General features: G+C 54.5%; 1 protein-coding gene across 1 annotated transcript; it reads left to right on the forward strand.

Moving 5' to 3' along the window:
- Positions 1-4582: 4582 nt before the first annotated feature.
- On the forward strand, positions 4583-15004 carry LOC144733167 (uncharacterized). The gene is made up of 5 exons (XM_078614950.1): positions 4583-5628; positions 8433-8526; positions 8696-9087; positions 10956-11066; positions 13280-15004. The coding sequence occupies exons 1-5, from the start codon at positions 5545-5547 to the stop codon at positions 13880-13882; spliced, it is 1284 nt and encodes a 427-aa protein (XP_078471076.1). The 5' UTR covers positions 4583-5544; the 3' UTR covers positions 13883-15004.
- Positions 15005-15982: the final 978 nt, after the last annotated feature.

A 15982-nucleotide genomic window follows, 5' to 3' on the forward strand; every position in this document is an offset into this window, starting at 1 on the left:
GTGTGTGTGTGTCACTGTGTGTGTGTCTCACTGTGTGTGTGTGTCACTGTGTGTGTGTCACTGTGTGTGTAGTCACTGTGTGTGTGTCTCACTGTGTGTGTGTGTCACTGTGTGTGTGTCACTGTGTGTGTCACTGTGTGTGTGTGTCACTGTGTGTGTAGTACCTGAAAGGGGCGCGGTAGTGTAGCGGTTAGCGCGCTGCGCTATGAACCTGGCAACCCGGGTTCGATTCCCGCTCACGGCTAACACCAGTGACGATTATCTGAACCGGTCCTGGGCCTCCCCTAGGTCGACTCAGCCTTAAATGAGTACCTGGTGCGGTGTGTAAACATCGCCACTGGGGAGACCAAGGCGGTCGGGCGTGGTGCTGGCCACCCACCCCCTCGTGTACCGTTCCGGCCTTCATAGGTGCTCGCTAACAGCACTTGCCCCTACAGTCTGTTAAGGCTATACGGGGGATCTTTGTCTATCTTTGTCTATCTTTGTAGTACCTGTACACCCAGGACCCCATTCCAACCTAAGGTGGCCTGGTCTCAGCTAGCTGATGGAAGTTGCAAGCGAGAATTTCATCATCGCTTGCAGCTGGGGTTTGCATCGTCCCCCACTCCTCCTGATGTCGATGGGAAATGGGCAAAGTTTAGGACTGTGGCTCATGCAGCTGCAATGGCTGCTTTGGGTACGCGGTCCAGACCTCCCCAGAGACCCTGTCTGACAGAGGAGGTGTTCAGGATGGTTGAGAAAAAGCGACAGGCCCACTCTCATCGACTACAGCATCCCACGTCAGAGAATGAGAAGGCTCACCGCAGCCTTCGCTCGGAGGTTCGGAGAGCCGTGAGGAGCTACAAGGATGGGTGGGGAACGCGGGTTGCTGAGGAGATGGAGTCTGCCTCAGTGGCCCGCGATCACAAATCACTATTTAACTCCATCAGAAAAGTAATCTGCAGCGCCACACCTATTACCATTATTGGCAGAAAAAACGGTGATCCAATCTCCAACCTCCAGGAACAGGTTTGCAGATTTGCTGATCATTTCTGTGAGGGCCTGGGGGAGGGGGAATCCCTCAGCCTGGAAAACATCATGGGGCAAAGTGGGGATGACCCTGCTGAGGCTACGGTGCCTCAAATATTGGAGGAGAAAGTTAACCCCTGTGAGTGGCTGGCTGAGGTGCCATCCGGTGAGGAAGTACTGAAGGCGATCCAGAGTTTAAGACCAGGAAAAGCACCGGGCAGAGATGATCTCCCAAGCGAAATGCTGAGGGAGGGTGGCGTTGGTGCGCAGACTGCCCTACATGACATCATAACAACAATCTAGACCACTGGACGGGTTCCGTCGGATTGGAAGGATGCCCTGGTGGTCCCCCCCTTTAAGAAGGGGGACCGCACAGACTGTAACAACTACATGGGCATCTCACTCCTCAGTGTGCCGGGAAAGGTCCTGGCAAGGATTATTCAACATCGCCTTGCTAGGCACGCTGTGGAGAGGCTTTCCGAGCCCCAATGTGGTTTCAGGAAAGGGCGATCTTGCACAGATCCCATATGCTCTGTCCATCTGCTACAGCAGAGGTGTAGGGAATTCCAACAAGACCTACATCTCTGCTTTATTGACCTGGTCAAGGCCTATGATACAATCAGTAGGCCTGGGCTCTGGGTTGTTATTCGTGCTTTCGGAGTCCCTGACCCTCTGCCCACGATCATGAAGGACCTTCATGATGGTGAGCGGGCCCGGGTAAAACTACGTGGCCGGGAGTCAGAGCCATTCCCTGTACACCTTGGGGTGCGACAGGGATGTCCTCTTGCTCCAACATTATTTAACATCTATTTCGACCACGTAGTTCGTGAAGCCTTCAGTAGATGTACCGGAGGAATTTCCATCTGGTACATATACAATGGGAGGCTGATCGATGCCCGGGTGCGGTCAAGGGATGGCTCCCTATTGGTCAACCACGTTATGTATGCCGACGACTCGATTTCGGCTCACTCAGAGGAGCAGTTGGTGGCGCTGCTGCTGAAACTGGAGTGTGCCACTAGGAGGTGGGGCCTTACCATCAGCCCCACCAAAACGAAGCACCTGCCTGTATATTTTGTACCATCGGGCACTCCACCCTCACAATTCCCAATCAGTGATGGGGCAGTTGTGGAGAGAATGGAGAGTTTCCCATACCTGGGCAGTGTGTACCTGACCGGCTCCAGTTTAACAGCAGAGGTCTCACTCCGAATCAGTCGAGCGGCATTATCTTTTCATCGGTTGCATAACCCTGTGTGGAAGCTACCTGGTCTGTCGCTCTGCACGAAGCTACGGGTCTTCTCGGCCACAGTCATTCCCTCCCTTTCTTACGCTTGTGAAACGTGGACCTCTCATAATGGAACACCTTCGCAGATTAGATACATTTAGGCTGGCCTGCCTACGATTCATCCTGGGTTTAACCAGGCTGGATATTGTGAGGAGCTCACAAATCCTTGAAAGATCTGGACAAAGTCCCATCGGTGAGCTCCTCCCGCAGGCAAGGCTGCGTTGGCTGGGTCATGTAGCCCGCATGCCCAGCCACCGCATGCCCAAACAGCTTTTGTTCGGCCGGATAGAGGTGGCTAGACGGGCGCAGCACGGGCTAGAGAAGAGATGGAGTGACGTGGTACAGGAGGACATGGAGCTGAGTGGACTTGCCGATGACTGGTACCAGCGGTGTCAAAATCGGCCTCTGTGGAGGAGGCTCGTGAAGGACGCTGCTACTGGGCAGTTGGAGGCAGTCGCCCTCCAACAACAACGGAGGGCGGAGGAGCGATGCTCACAACAACGAGCGGAGCGCCGGATGGCAAAAGCCCAGCAAGTTGGCACAGTAGGGGGCACAGGTGGTGCATCAGCCACTCATCTCGGTCATCTCAGTCAGTCGACCCGTGGCACCTGCTGGGTCTGCCCCGTGACCTCCTTCCAGCGGGCGTTCGACAATTAACGTGGCCTCAAGGTGCACATAGCCTGGCACAAGCGTCGTGGTGACGTCACTGCCACTTAGTGGCGAATGGCGGTTGTTGTTGTTGTACCTGTGTGTGTGTAGTTCCTGTGTGTGTGTTCACCACCTGTGTGTGTGTTCACTACCTGTGTGTGTGTGTTCACCACCTGTGTGTGTGTTCACCACCTGTGTGTGTAGTACCTGTGTGTGTAGTACCTGTGTGTGTGTTCACTACCTGTGTGTGTGTTCACTACCTGTGTGTGTGTTCACTACCTGTGTGTGTGTAGTACCTGTGTGTGTGTAGTACCTGTGTGTGTAGTACCTGTGTGTGTGTTCACTACCTGTGTGTGTGTTCACTACCTGTGTGTGTGTTCACTACCTGTGTGTGTGTTCACTACCTGTGTGTGTGTTCACTACTTGTGTGTGTGTTCACTACCTGTGTGTGTGTAGTACCTGTGTGTGTGTAGTTCCTGTGTGTGTGTAGTACCTGTGTGTATGTTCACTACCTGTGTGTGTGTTCACTACCTGTGTGTGTGTTCACTACCTGTGTGTGTGTTCACTACCTGTGTGTGTGTTCACTACCTGTGTGTGTGTTCACTACTTGTGTGTGTGTTCACTACCTGTGTGTGTGTAGTACCTGTGTGTGTGTAGTTCCTGTGTGTGTGTAGTACCTGTGTGTATGTTCACTACCTGTGTGTGTGTTCACTACTTGTGTGTGTGTTCACTACCTGTGTGTGTGTAGTACCTGTGTGTGTTCACCACCTGTGTGTGTGTGTTCACCACCTGTGAACACACACAGGGGGGGTCTGACTTTTTGTGACGCCGTGTGACGAGGCAGGGGGTCAAAAATCGTCCAACATTGCGTGACGTCACTTATGGCCGTGACCGCTCGGGTCACCGCAGATGAGGTAGCGGAAGCCGAGTGGCCCACAGTCGGATAAGATTTGAAGCTTTCGTGACTGCAGGAATCCACTCTCATTGGTTCTTTCGGTAAATTCACATGGGTAGAGAACAAATCACGACGTTTCGATCGCAACACAAGCAGTCGTCATCAGGTGGGAACAACCACAGCGAGACAAAATTGCTCAAGTGGGCGAGAGAGCCTCCCCTTTGTTACCCACGTAACCTCGCCCACTTCAGCAATTGTGTCTCGCTGTGGTTGTTCCCACGTGATTACGGGCGCTCGTGTAGCGCCCGAAACGTCGTGACGACTTGTTTCATTTTATTTTGTATCCAACTGCGTGACTTTACCGAAAGAACCAAAGAGTGTGAGGAGGATAAGAATTCCCGACAGCGGCGGTCGTCACAGCAGCAGCAGCAGCGTCGGCGGGAATGAGCGGGACCGGACTATCAGGCACAAGTCTTCACGGCGGATCGGTGCGATCCCAACGATGAGATCCCACCGGTGAGATTTCACCGGGGAGATGTCACCGGTGAGATCCCACCGGAGCGATCTCACCGCCACGCACGCTTCCGGCTGTCCGCGACGGTGCCGATGTACAAGAAACATCGCAGGGTCGTCATGGAACCTCTGGGTAATTCGGTGTCCCCTGTGCAGGTCACGTGCCGAGGGAGAGAGGAGGGGGCGAGGTGCGGGTGGGGGGAGGAAACGCGGGGGGCACGAGGTGAGACCCCACCCCTCAGTCACACACTCAGTCACACACTCAGTCACTCTCTCAGTCACACACTCAGTCACTCACTCAGTCACACACTCAGTCACACACTCAGTCACTCACTCAGTCACACACTCAGTCACACACTCAGTCACTCAGTCACACACTCAGTTACAAACTCAGTCATACACTCAGTCACACACTCAGTCACTCACTCAGTCACACACTCAGTCACACACTCAGTAACTCACTCAGTCACACACTCAGTCACTCACTCAGTCACACACTCAGTCACTCTCTCAGTCACAAACTCAGTCACTCACTCAGTCACTCTCTCAGTCACACACTCAGTCACACACTCAGTCACACACTCTCTCAGTCACTCTCTCAGTCACACACTCAGTCACTCACTCTCTCAGTCACACACTCAGTCACACACTCAGTCACACACTCAGTCACTCTCTCAGTCACACACTCTCTCAGTCACAGACTCACTCAGTCACTCTCTCAGTCACTCACTCAGTCAGTCACTCACTCAGTTACACACTCAGTCACTCACTCAGTCACACACTCAGTCACACACTCTCTCAGTCACACACTCAGTCACTCACTCAGTCACACACTCAGTCACACACTCTCTCAGTCACACACTCAGTGACACACTCTCTCAGTCACACACTCAGCCACACACTCTCTCAGTCACACACTCTGTCAGTCACACACTCTCTCAGTCCCACATTATGATGGTGATAATGGTGTTGATAGTAGTGTTGATGGTGGTGCTGGTGAAGGTGCTGGTGATGGTGCTGGTGATGGTGCTGATGATGGTGCTGATGGTGCTGATGGTGGTGCTGATGGTGCTGATCGTGATGATGATGGTGCTGATGGTGCTGGTGATGGTGCTGGTGATGGTGCTGATGGTGATGATGTTGATAGCGACGGTAATTATGATGATGGTGCTGCTGATGTTGATGTCGGTGACGTTGGATGTTTCCAGGCCTGGCGACCATCAACTCGAGTGTGTGGCACGAGTTGGGGCCTCGGGGAGCGGAGAACTCCGCGGAGTTCCAGGTGAGACCCGGCCTCGGGGTCGATGATGTGCAGCTTTCTGTTGAGTGGTCCTCGTAGTGGTGCTGCTGGTTGTGAAGGTGGTATTGGTGGTTGTTAGATGTGGTGGTAGTGGTTGGAGTGGTGCTGGTGGTGGTAGTGGTGGTGGTGGTAGTGGTGCTGCTGGTGGTGGTAGTGGTGCTGCTGGTGGTGGTAGTGGTGGTGATAGTGGTGGTAGTGATTGGAGTGGTGGTGATAGTGGTGGTGGTGGTTGGAGTGGTGGTGATAGTGGTGGTGGTGGTGGTGGTTGGAGTGGTGGTGATAGTGGTGGTGGTAGTGGTGATAGTGGTGGTAGTGGTGGTGGTGGTAGTGGTGGTGGTTGGAGTGGTGGTGATAGTGGTGGTGGTGGTGGTTGTAGTGGTGATAGTGGTGGTGGTAGTGATGGTGGTGGTGGTAGTGGTGGTGATAGTGGTGGTGGTGATAGTGGTGGTGGTGGTGGTGATAGTGGTGGTGGTGGTGGTGGTGATAGTGGTGGTGGTGGTTTTAGTGGTCGTTCTGGTGGTGGTGATGATAGTGGTGGTGGTGATAGTGGTGGTTATGGTGTGGAGTGGTCGTGTAGTGGTTAGCGCTACGCTGCGCTATGGACCTGGCGAACCGAGTTCGATTCCTGCTCATGGCCAACACCACTAGTGACGATGATCTGAGCTGGTCCTGGGCCTCCCCTAGGTCGACTCAGCCTCAAATTAGTATCTGGGTCGGTGTCTAATAAACATCGTCACTTGGGAGACAAAGGCAGCTCGGCGTGGTGCCGGCCTTCATAGGTGCTCGCTAAGAGCACTTGCCCCAATAGTCTGTGAGTGCGGTGTGAGTGTGGTGCTGAGTGGGTGGCTGTGTGAGTGGCTGAGTGAGTGCGGTGTGAGTGAGTGCGGTGTGAGTGTGGTGCTGAGTGAGTGGCTGTGTGAGTGCTCTGTGAGTGAGTGTGGTGCTGAGTGAGTGAGTGGCTGTGTGAGTGAGTGGCTGTGTGAGTGAGTGGCTGTGTGAGTGAGTGGCTGTGTGAGTGAGTGGCTGTGTGAGTGAGTGGCTGTGTGAGTGCGGTGTGAGTGTGGTGCTGAGTGAGTGGCTGTGTGAGTGCGGTGTGAGTGTGGTGCTGAGTGAGTGAGTGGCTGTGTGAGTGCGGTGTGAGTGTGGTGCTGAGTGAGTGAGTGGCTGAGTGAGTGCGGTGTGAGTGTGATGCTGATTGAGTGAGTGGCTGAGTGAGTGGCTGTGTGAGTGAGTGGCTGAGTGAGTGGCTGTGTGAGTGAGTGGCTGAGTGAGTGGCTGTGTGAGTGGCTGAGTGAGTGGCTGTGTGAGTGAGTGGCTGTGTGAGTGTGGTGTGAGTGTGGTCCTGAGTGAGTGGCTGTGTGAGTGAGTGGCTGCGTGAGTGCGGTGTGAGTGTGGTGCTGAGTGAGTGAGTGGCTGTGTGAGTGCTCTGTGAGTGAGTGTGGTGCTGAGTGAGTGAGTGGCTGTGTGAGTGCAGTGTGAGTGTGGTGCTGAGTGAGTGGCTGTGTGAATGAGTGGCTGAGTGAGTGGCTGTGTGAGTGAGTGGCTGAGTGAGTGGCTGTGTGAGTGGCTGAGTGAGTGCGGTGTGAGTGTGGTGCTGAGTGAGTGGCTGTGTGAGTGAGTGGCTGAGTGAGTGGCTGTGTGAGTGAGTGGCTGAGTGAGTGGCTGTGTGAGTGAGTGGCTGAGTGAGTGCGGTGTGAGTGTGGTGCTGAGTGAGTGAGTGGCTGAGTGAGTGGCTGAGTGAGTGGCTGTGTGAATGAGTGGCTGTGTGAGTGCTGTGTGAATGAGTGGCTGTGTGAGTGAGTGGCTGTGTGAGTGCGGTGTGAGTGTGGTGCTGAGTGAGTGGCTGTGTGAGTGCGGTGTGAGTGTGGTGCTGAGTGAGTGAGTGGCTGAGTAAGTGCGGTGTGAGTGTGGTGCTGAGTGAGTGAGTGGCTGAGTGAGTGCGGTGTGAGTGTGATGCTGAGTGAGTGAGTGGCTGAGTGAGTGGCTGTGTGAGTGGCTGAGTGCCGTGTGAGTGTGGTGCTGAGTGAGTGGCTGTGTGAGTGAGTGGCTGAGTGAGTGGCTGTGTGAGTGAGTGGCTGAGTGAGTGGCTGTGTGAGTGGCTGAGTGAGTGGCTATGTGAGTGAGTGGCTGTGTGAGTGTGGTGTGAGTGTGGTGCTGAGTGAGTGGCTGTGTGAGTGCGGTGTGAGTGTGGTGCTGAGTGAGTGGCTGTGTGAGTGAGTGGCTGAGTGAGTGGCTGTGTGAGTGAGTGGCTGAGTGAGTGGCTGTGTGAGTGGCTGTGTGAGTGAGTGGCTGTGTGAGTGAGTGGCTGTGTGAGTGTGGTGTGAGTGTGGTGCTGAGTGAGTGGCTGTGTGAGTGCGGTGTGAGTGTGGTGCTGAGTGAGCGAGTGGCTGTGTGAGTGCGGTGTGAGTGTGGTGCTGAGTGAGTGAGTGGCTGAGTAAGTGCGGTGTGAGTGTGATGCTGAGTGAGTGAGTGGCTGAGTGAGTGGCTGAGTGAGTGCGGTGTGAGTGTGGTGCTGAGTGAGTGGCTGTGTGAGTGAGTGGCTGAGTGAGTGCGGTGTGAGTGTGGTGCTGAGTGAGTGAGTGGCTGAGTGAGTGAGTAGCTGTGTGAGTGAGTGGCTGAGTGAGTGGCTGTGTGAGTGGCTGAGTGAGTGCGGTGTGAGTGAGTGCGGTGCTCTGAGTGCGGTGTGAGTGTGGTGCTGAGTGAGTGAGTGGCTGAGTGAGTGCGGTGTGAGTGAGTATGGTGCTCTCTGAGTGCGGTGCTCTCCGTGTCTCCTGTGCGAGCCGCAGGGCGCTCGGCTGAAGGCCGCTGCCGTGGAGCTCGGCCTGAACCTCACGGCCATGAGGGCCCCCAGCGGCTTCCCGGCCCTGCTGCCCACTCCAGGTGAGGCGACGGCACTCGGTCACCACTCTGGTGGACAAACCATGTCGTGGTGGTGGTGGTAGTGGTGGTCGTGGTGGTGGTAGTGGACCGCTAGATGCACGTGGTAACGTGGTAATGTGGCCACGTGGTAACGGTCTGCATCTGTGAGTAACGCAATCCCCCCCCCCAGAGCCGACTCCTCCTCTGCTGCTGCTGCCGGCGGAAATGGCGGAGTTGGAGGCGCAGCTGGAGATGGGCGCCGTGGGGCTGGGCCTGGGTGCAGGGGGGCCGCTCCATGGCCTGGACGGCCAGGCCATGGAGCTGGGGCCCTCCCTGGGCCTGGACTCCGCGCTGGAGCTGGCGGGGGGAGACGCGGAGCATGAGGAGGTGCGGGGGTTCGACTCCACGCCGTGGGGCGGAGACGAGAAGGATGAGGAGGTGCGGGGGTTCGACTCCACGCCGTGGGGCGGAGACGAGAAGGAGGAGGATGAGGAGGTGCGGGGGTTCGACTCCACGCCGTGGGGCGGAGACGAGAAGGAGGAGGCGGCGGCGCTGCAAGAGGCGCTTGGGGAGAACCGGCAGGTAGGGCCGTGGGCTGACGCGCTGCGCCGTGATCCTGGCGGAGACCCGAGTTTGTGGCCACGACCGCCACCAACACAGCGGCGATTTGTCTGAACAATCGGTCCTGGGCCTCCCCAAGTTCGACTCAGCCTAAAATGCGTCATAAACATCGCCACCGGGGAGACAAAGGCGGCCGGGCGCGGTGGTGACCACCCACCCTCACGTGTGCTGTGCCAGCCTTCGTAGGTGTCACTCACTATTGGCACTTGCCCCAACAGTCTGTGAAGGCTACACGAGGGATCTTTGTCTTTGTGTGCACGACCATCGAGCATCGCTCCTAAAGTGACGTCATCCAATGCCACGTGGCACCGTTTTTGGCAGGAGAAGCGCCTTTCTGACATCATAATAGCACCACTACTTTGTGTTTTCTGAATTTAATCTCGATTAAAACGGAACTTTTCAGATTAATAAGGTTGTTTGCATTAATCTGAAAATTTTGTTTAATTAATCAAACATTTTAAACATAACCTGACTATTGTACAATACACACACACAATTCACCAACATCACAACAACAGCCGCCATTCGCTACTAAGTAGCAGTGACATCACCAAGGCGCTTGTGCCAGGCTAGGTACACTTTAAGTCCACGTGAAATGTGGAAGGCTCACTGCTGGAAAGAGGCCACGGGACAGACTCAGGTGTTATGGGTTGACTGACTAACATGATTGGCAAATGCACCACCTGTGCCCCCTACTGTGCCACCAAGCTGTATTTTATCCACCCCACGCTCCGCTCGTTGTTGTGAGTGTTGCTCCCCTGTCCTCCGTTGTTGCTGGAGAGCGACTGCATCCAACTGCCCAGTTGCAGCGTCCTTCAGAGCCTCCTCCAAAGAGGCCAATCTTGACACCGCTGGTACCAGTTATTGGCAAGTCCAAATCTTTTTGTACGGCATCTGTCCATCTCTTCTCTGTCCCGTTCCACTCACTCACCCAGTCACCCATTCACTCACCCACTCGAACATCAAACCATCTCTACTCTAGCATGTGCCGTGCTCGTTTAGGCTGGGCATGCGGGCCGCATGACCCGTCCAACACCACCCGCGCCTGCGGAGGAGCTCACCGATAATAGGGACTGTTTCAAGATCTTTAAAGTATCAAAAACACCCACACGGTATATCAAAGACCCCAGTGTAGGCAGTAACAAGTGGTGTAAGTGAGTAATAACGCCGATGTAGACCGGCATGGCACGCGAGGGGGTGGGTGGCCAGCACCACACCCGACTGCCTTTATCTCCCCCAGTGGTGAGATTTACACATCATAACAGGTACTCATATGAGGCTGGGTTGACCGTACATCAAACGCAAAATGTGACCCATGCACAAATACACGCTGCACAATACAATATAATTACAATTTAGAAATCTTAAATTGTTTTCTCCACGTAGACCAAAGTCGTGCTGGGAACCATCACAGCCTCTGCTTGGCTCAGAGCAGCTGGTCGCGTCTAAGTACGTGTGTCTGCATTGTCGCACATATTTAGCACGACTGGCTGTTCTGTACAGGCGCTTGCTGGCGGACTTGCGTCAGGCGGATGGAGGTTTATAATCCCAGGTGAGTGGAGTTTGTCCCTGGCCTGCAATAACGTTGAGTCCATTCACCAATCAAGTCCTCCTGCATCAATGAGTTCTAGGGTTGCTGGTGCTATGGTATGGTGTCACAGGCGACATTATCCACGGCGCGACCTCCCCACCACCACTGCCCATACATTGTGCTCTGAGGACTCCAGGGTGGTAACGCTGTCCTTGGCTGTGACTCCGTGGTGTGGCTCTCTGGTGTGGCTCAGCGTGGCTCTAACTCTGCGCTGTGGATCTGCGTGGCTCCCGTGCAGCTGAGCGCTGCGCTGGAGCGGAGGGACGCTGAGGCACGGAGGCTGCGTGCCAGGAACTCGCGACTCCGCCAGCTGGCAGAGAGCGCACGGACACTGAGCGCCACGCTGGAGGTGAGGTGCCACGGAGAGGTGCATTCACTTACTCACACTCGCTCACACTCACTCACACTCAACAACAACCGCCATTCACCACTAAGTAGCGGTGGTGTCACCACGGCACTTTTGCCAGGCTATGTGCACATTGAGGCCACGTGAAGTGTCGAATGCCCGCCGGCAGGAGGTCACGGAGCAGACCTAGGTGCCACGGGTCGACTGACTGAGACGACTGGTTGATACACCACCTGTGCCCCCTACTGTGCCAACTTGTCCTTTAGCCACCCGGCGCTCCGCTCGTTGTTGTGAGCGCCGCTCCTCCACCCTCCGTTGTTGTTGGAGGGCGACTATCTCCGACTGCCCAGTAGCGTCCTTCACAAGCCTCCTCCACAGAGGCCGATCTTGACACCGTTGGTACCGGTCATCGGCAAGTCCACTCAGCTCCACATCCTCTTGTACCACATCACGCCATCTCATCTCTAGCCCATGCCGCGCCTGTTTAGCCCCCTCTCTCCAGCCGAACAAATGCTCTTTAGGCATATAGGCATTCGGTGGCTATATGCCTAAAGAGCAATGAGACTTTGTTCAGATCGTTCAAGGATTTGTGAGCTCCTAACACAATCCAGCCCGGTTAAATCCAGGATGGATCGTTGGCAGGCCAGCTTAAATGTTTATAACCAGCGAAGATGTTCCATTAGGGGGATCCACGTTTCGCAAGCATAGAGAAGGAAGGGCATGACTGGCCGAGAAGATCTTAAGCGTCGTGTGGAGTAGCTTCCACACTGCGTTACGCAACCGATGAAAAGGCAATGCTGGTCGGCTGATTGGGAGTGAGACCTCTCCTGTCAAACCGGAGCCGTTCATGAGCACACTGCCCAGGTATGGAAAACTCTCTACTTTCTCCACAACTGCCCTATCACCAATTGGAAGTTGTGGGAGTGGAGTGTCCGATAGTACAAAATACCAAGGCAGGTGCTTGGTTTTGGTGGGGCTGATGGTAAGGCCCCACCTCTTAGTGGCATGCTCTAGGTTCAGCAGCAGCGCCTCCAACCCCTCCTCTGAGTGAGCAGTAATTGCCAGATCATTGGCATATGTAACATGGTTGACCAAAAGGGAGCCATCCCTTGACCACACCCGGGCATTGATCAGCCTCCCATTGTATCTGTACCAGATGGAAATTCCTCAGGTACAGACATCAACGGCTTCACGAACTACGTGGTCGAAATATATGTTAAATAATGTGGGAGCCAGAGGATATCCATGTCGCACACCAAGGTGAACAGGGAATGGCTCCGGCTCCCGGCCACGTAGTTTTACCCGGGCCCGCTCACCATCATGAAGGTCCTTAATAATCGTGAGCAGAGAATCAGGGACTCCGAAAGCACGAAGAGTAACTCAGAGCCTAGGCCTACTGATGGTATCATAGGCCTTGACCAGGTCAATAAAGCAGAGATGTATGTCTTGTTGGAATTCCCTACACCTCTGCGGTAGCAGACATACAGAAAATATGGCATATGTGCAGGACCGCCCTTTCCTGAAACCACATTGGGGCTCTGCAAGCCTCTCAGTGTGCCTGGCAAGGCAATGTTCAATAATCCTTGCCAGGACCTTTCCTGGCACACTGAGGAGTGAGATGCTCCTGTAGTTATTACCGTCTGTACTGTTGTTATGATGTCATGTAGTGCATTCTATGTACAAAAGCCACCTTTCCTCAGCAATTCGCTTGCAGATCATCTCTGCCCGGTGCCTTTTCTGGTCTCAGACTCTGGATCACCTTCAATAATTATTCAACATATGGCACCTCAGCTAGCCACTCACAGGGAGTGACTTCTTCCAGCCTCCTCTGTGGCTCTCCATCACCGATGTGACCCAGCAAAGAACACCAACAGACGAACAGTACAAGGACAATGCAAACTCCAACGCATTAATATTTCAGGATAAGCAGTTTATCTCTTGTCCGTCGGTGAAGAGGCGGCACTACCAACAATGGTTTTGCAGTTCTTTATAGATTGAGATGTTTCCAGCCAACTCGTGATGAGCGGTTACCATTCATGTGGACCGGAGTGCCCAGTTAAACCCCAGGGAGCAACACTGTGTGTCACACTCTGATCCACCGCACTCCGCAGTGCACTGCCCGCGCCTCTGATTAACGTGGTTTGTTATGTACTGTGAAAAAGAAGTTCAACAAAAATACATTGCCTCCCTATTGACCTCCCTCCCTCCCCACACAGAATCTGTCCCAGGAGTGGGCAGGGCTGGCTGAGTGTCCCCGGCAGCCGGAGCAAGGCCTGAGTGGCCAGGCCGTGAGTCGTGCCGAGGGCCGCATGAGGGACCTGCTGGAGGAGGCATCGCGCTGCGTCCTGCAGCTCGACCCCTCCTCCACCTCCCTCTTCCCTCCTTCCCCCTTCACCCTCTACCCCCCTCCTCCTCCTCCGCACTCCTCCTGCCTCACTCCTCCCAGGGAGCCCAAACGCCGCCGCCTCGAACGGGGGGGCGGCCCCGAGGTGGCGAGCGACCGCTCGTGCCGGCGGCTTCGCGGCAGCGACGCCCGCGCCACCGACCGCGACGCCGCCGACGTCGCCGTCGACGCCGCGGCGAGGCGCGCGGTTGGGGGTGGCCCCCCCCCCTCCCCTCTCTGCCCCCGCGCTGCACGGCCGCTTCGCGGGCTTTGTGACGACGTCGCCACCGCGAGCGATGCTCCGGGAGCCCGGGGAAGACGACGAGGGAGGGGGAGCGGGGGGGGCCGGGTTCCGCGCGAGCGTCCGCGAGCACGGCACGGCCAGGACGCTCGTCTTCCGGCGCGCCATCGCGCTCGTGGCCTGGGCCGCCGCTGAGGGCCGCTACCGCTTCCGCTGGCAGCCCACGTGAGCCACGCACTTGTGGTCATCACCGGTGTGGACATCGTGGACATCATCGTTGGTGTCAATACCCAGGAACTCACGAACCCGGACTAGGAACACATGAACCCGGAATAGGAGCTCATGAACCCAGACTAGGACCTCACGAACCTGGACTTGAACCTGGAGCAGGGTGCTTGGCCGTGGGGCTGCCCCTTAAGAGCATGGGTCCAGACCGCTTTAGAAGCTGCACTTTGGTCGCAGGCGTGTGGAGTGGTGACCAGGCTGGCTCCCGTAATGGGAATGTGGAAATCCTACCGCTGGCACGTCGCCCGCGCAGGATCAACCGCCCCTCCTCAAGCGGGGGTCCCTGACAAACGCTTGGCAAGAGACCTCGTCAATGACTGCCACATGACATCAGTAAACCTATTACCCCGATGCTACATATTAACTTATTGCCTAATTTATTTTCGTATTTATTTTCCGCCCCCCAAAGATCAAGTAACGTTTTGCCAAGGCAAATAGCATTTACACGTCTGTGTTGTGTGATGTCAGCCTTCGCACTCTCCCTAGTCATCTAGCCTCGCCTTAACACCACCCTGACCGTGTTGCACCGATGGTGCCGACAGGGACAGCCAGCAACTGTCCAGGGGTGCAATATCTCGTGGAGATGGCAGCGATAAAGGCGTCGAAGACGAAGACGACGAGACGAGTCCACTTCCCAGAACCGGCAGCCACGAGCTCGTGCTCTCAGCCGCTTTCATGCTACCCGGCGCGGCCTGGCTCTGCCCTGGCCGCGCCTCCCTTCTCGAACGCACGAGTGGGTTCCAGGGGCTTCCAGATGACCCTTACCCCAGTTCCTCTGCCCTGCCAACACACCCGCGTATATGCTCATCGGCGTGTGTACTGCTCTTCCACCGCAGTTGCCGTTGCTGAACAACAGTCGACGCTATTACAATACACTTGTATAAGCTATTGTAGAGCTAGAATCTTCATAGTCGTGATCATAATAACAATATATCTATGTACACCTGGCGTGTGAGTAAATGTGTGCACTTTAATTTATCGGTGCTTTTGTGCAAATTTTAATAAATTATTTGGTAATTTTTCGTTGGTTAACGCTGTGTTCATACTGCTGCTGTCATATATTGGGTGTCAGAGTCCAAGTGAGTGCAACAATTCCTCGAAATGACAAAATTATGGATTTCAAAAATTTCATTTGTAGGTGAACGGAATTTTAGATGGCAAGTACCATGAGAACAAAATGGAGCACGCGGTAGGCTGCATCGTCCATCCACTGCTGGACGTCTGTGAAAAATAACTTTGTAGTTGATCAGATTCCCTCTCCACTCTATCCCCACAGTGCAACAGTAACGCCTCCACATCACCTCTCGAGCCACTCGAGCGTGTTTTGGTGAGTTCCCTGGAAAGGTTAATTAGTTTAGTTTTAAATTAATGATGCAATCGTCTTAAGATGTATGTTGTTAATTGTCTCGATTTAAAGCTTTCGTGACTGCAGGGATTCATCTTCTTGGTTCTTTCGGTAAAGTCACGTAGAAGGGAAGTAATAAAATAATAAAAATAAAACATAATAGAATGAAATAATTCTCACGACGTTTCGGCTACAACGCAAGCAGCCGTCCTCACCTTTCCAGGGAACGTCGTGAGAATTATTTCATTCTATTATGTTTTATTTTTATGATTTTATTACTTCCCTTCTACGTGACTTTACCGAAAGAACCAAGAAGTTGTTAATTGTCCTTATTTTTGTATTGTTAAAAGTGATATATGTGTGCGTGTGGATGTTTAGGTGAGGAGTATAAGTCGGAATGACTGTCCGGGAGGAAAGCCATTTCCGATTTACGACATTCCCGTTTACGTCTGAAAAACGGAATGTGGAGTGAGTGGCGTAGAATGCGCGTGATGGTGGTGGTTGATGTTCGTGATGCCCTTTTATGCAAAATGTTCCTTGAGGAAAATGGTCAGAGGAGCGGCAAAGAGGACCGGATTGTCGCAGGATCGCTGCCTGGGATGCAGCAGCTGTGGAGGCAGCGGCGATGGTTCATGACGATTGATGATTGTTGATGACGGTTGATG

Source organism: Lampetra planeri, chromosome 45 (assembly GCF_965212315.1).
Source record: "Lampetra planeri chromosome 45, kcLamPlan1.2.h2, whole genome shotgun sequence".
NCBI lineage: Eukaryota > Metazoa > Chordata > Hyperoartia > Petromyzontiformes > Petromyzontidae > Lampetra > Lampetra planeri.

What these genes read in the sequence shown, in the direction of transcription:
- LOC144733167 (XM_078614950.1), top strand. Translation starts at nt 5,545, where the DNA reads ATGTTTCCAGGCCTGGCGACCATCAACTCGAGTGTGTGGCACGAGTTG. An exon ending in GGCCCTGCTGCCCACTCCAG is followed by an intron (nt 8,527 to 8,695) that starts GTGAGGCGACGG and finishes CCCCCCCCCCAG; the next exon opens with AGCCGACTCCTCCTCTGCTG. An exon ending in CGCTTGGGGAGAACCGGCAG is followed by an intron (nt 9,088 to 10,955) that starts GTAGGGCCGTGG and finishes GCTCCCGTGCAG; the next exon opens with CTGAGCGCTGCGCTGGAGCG.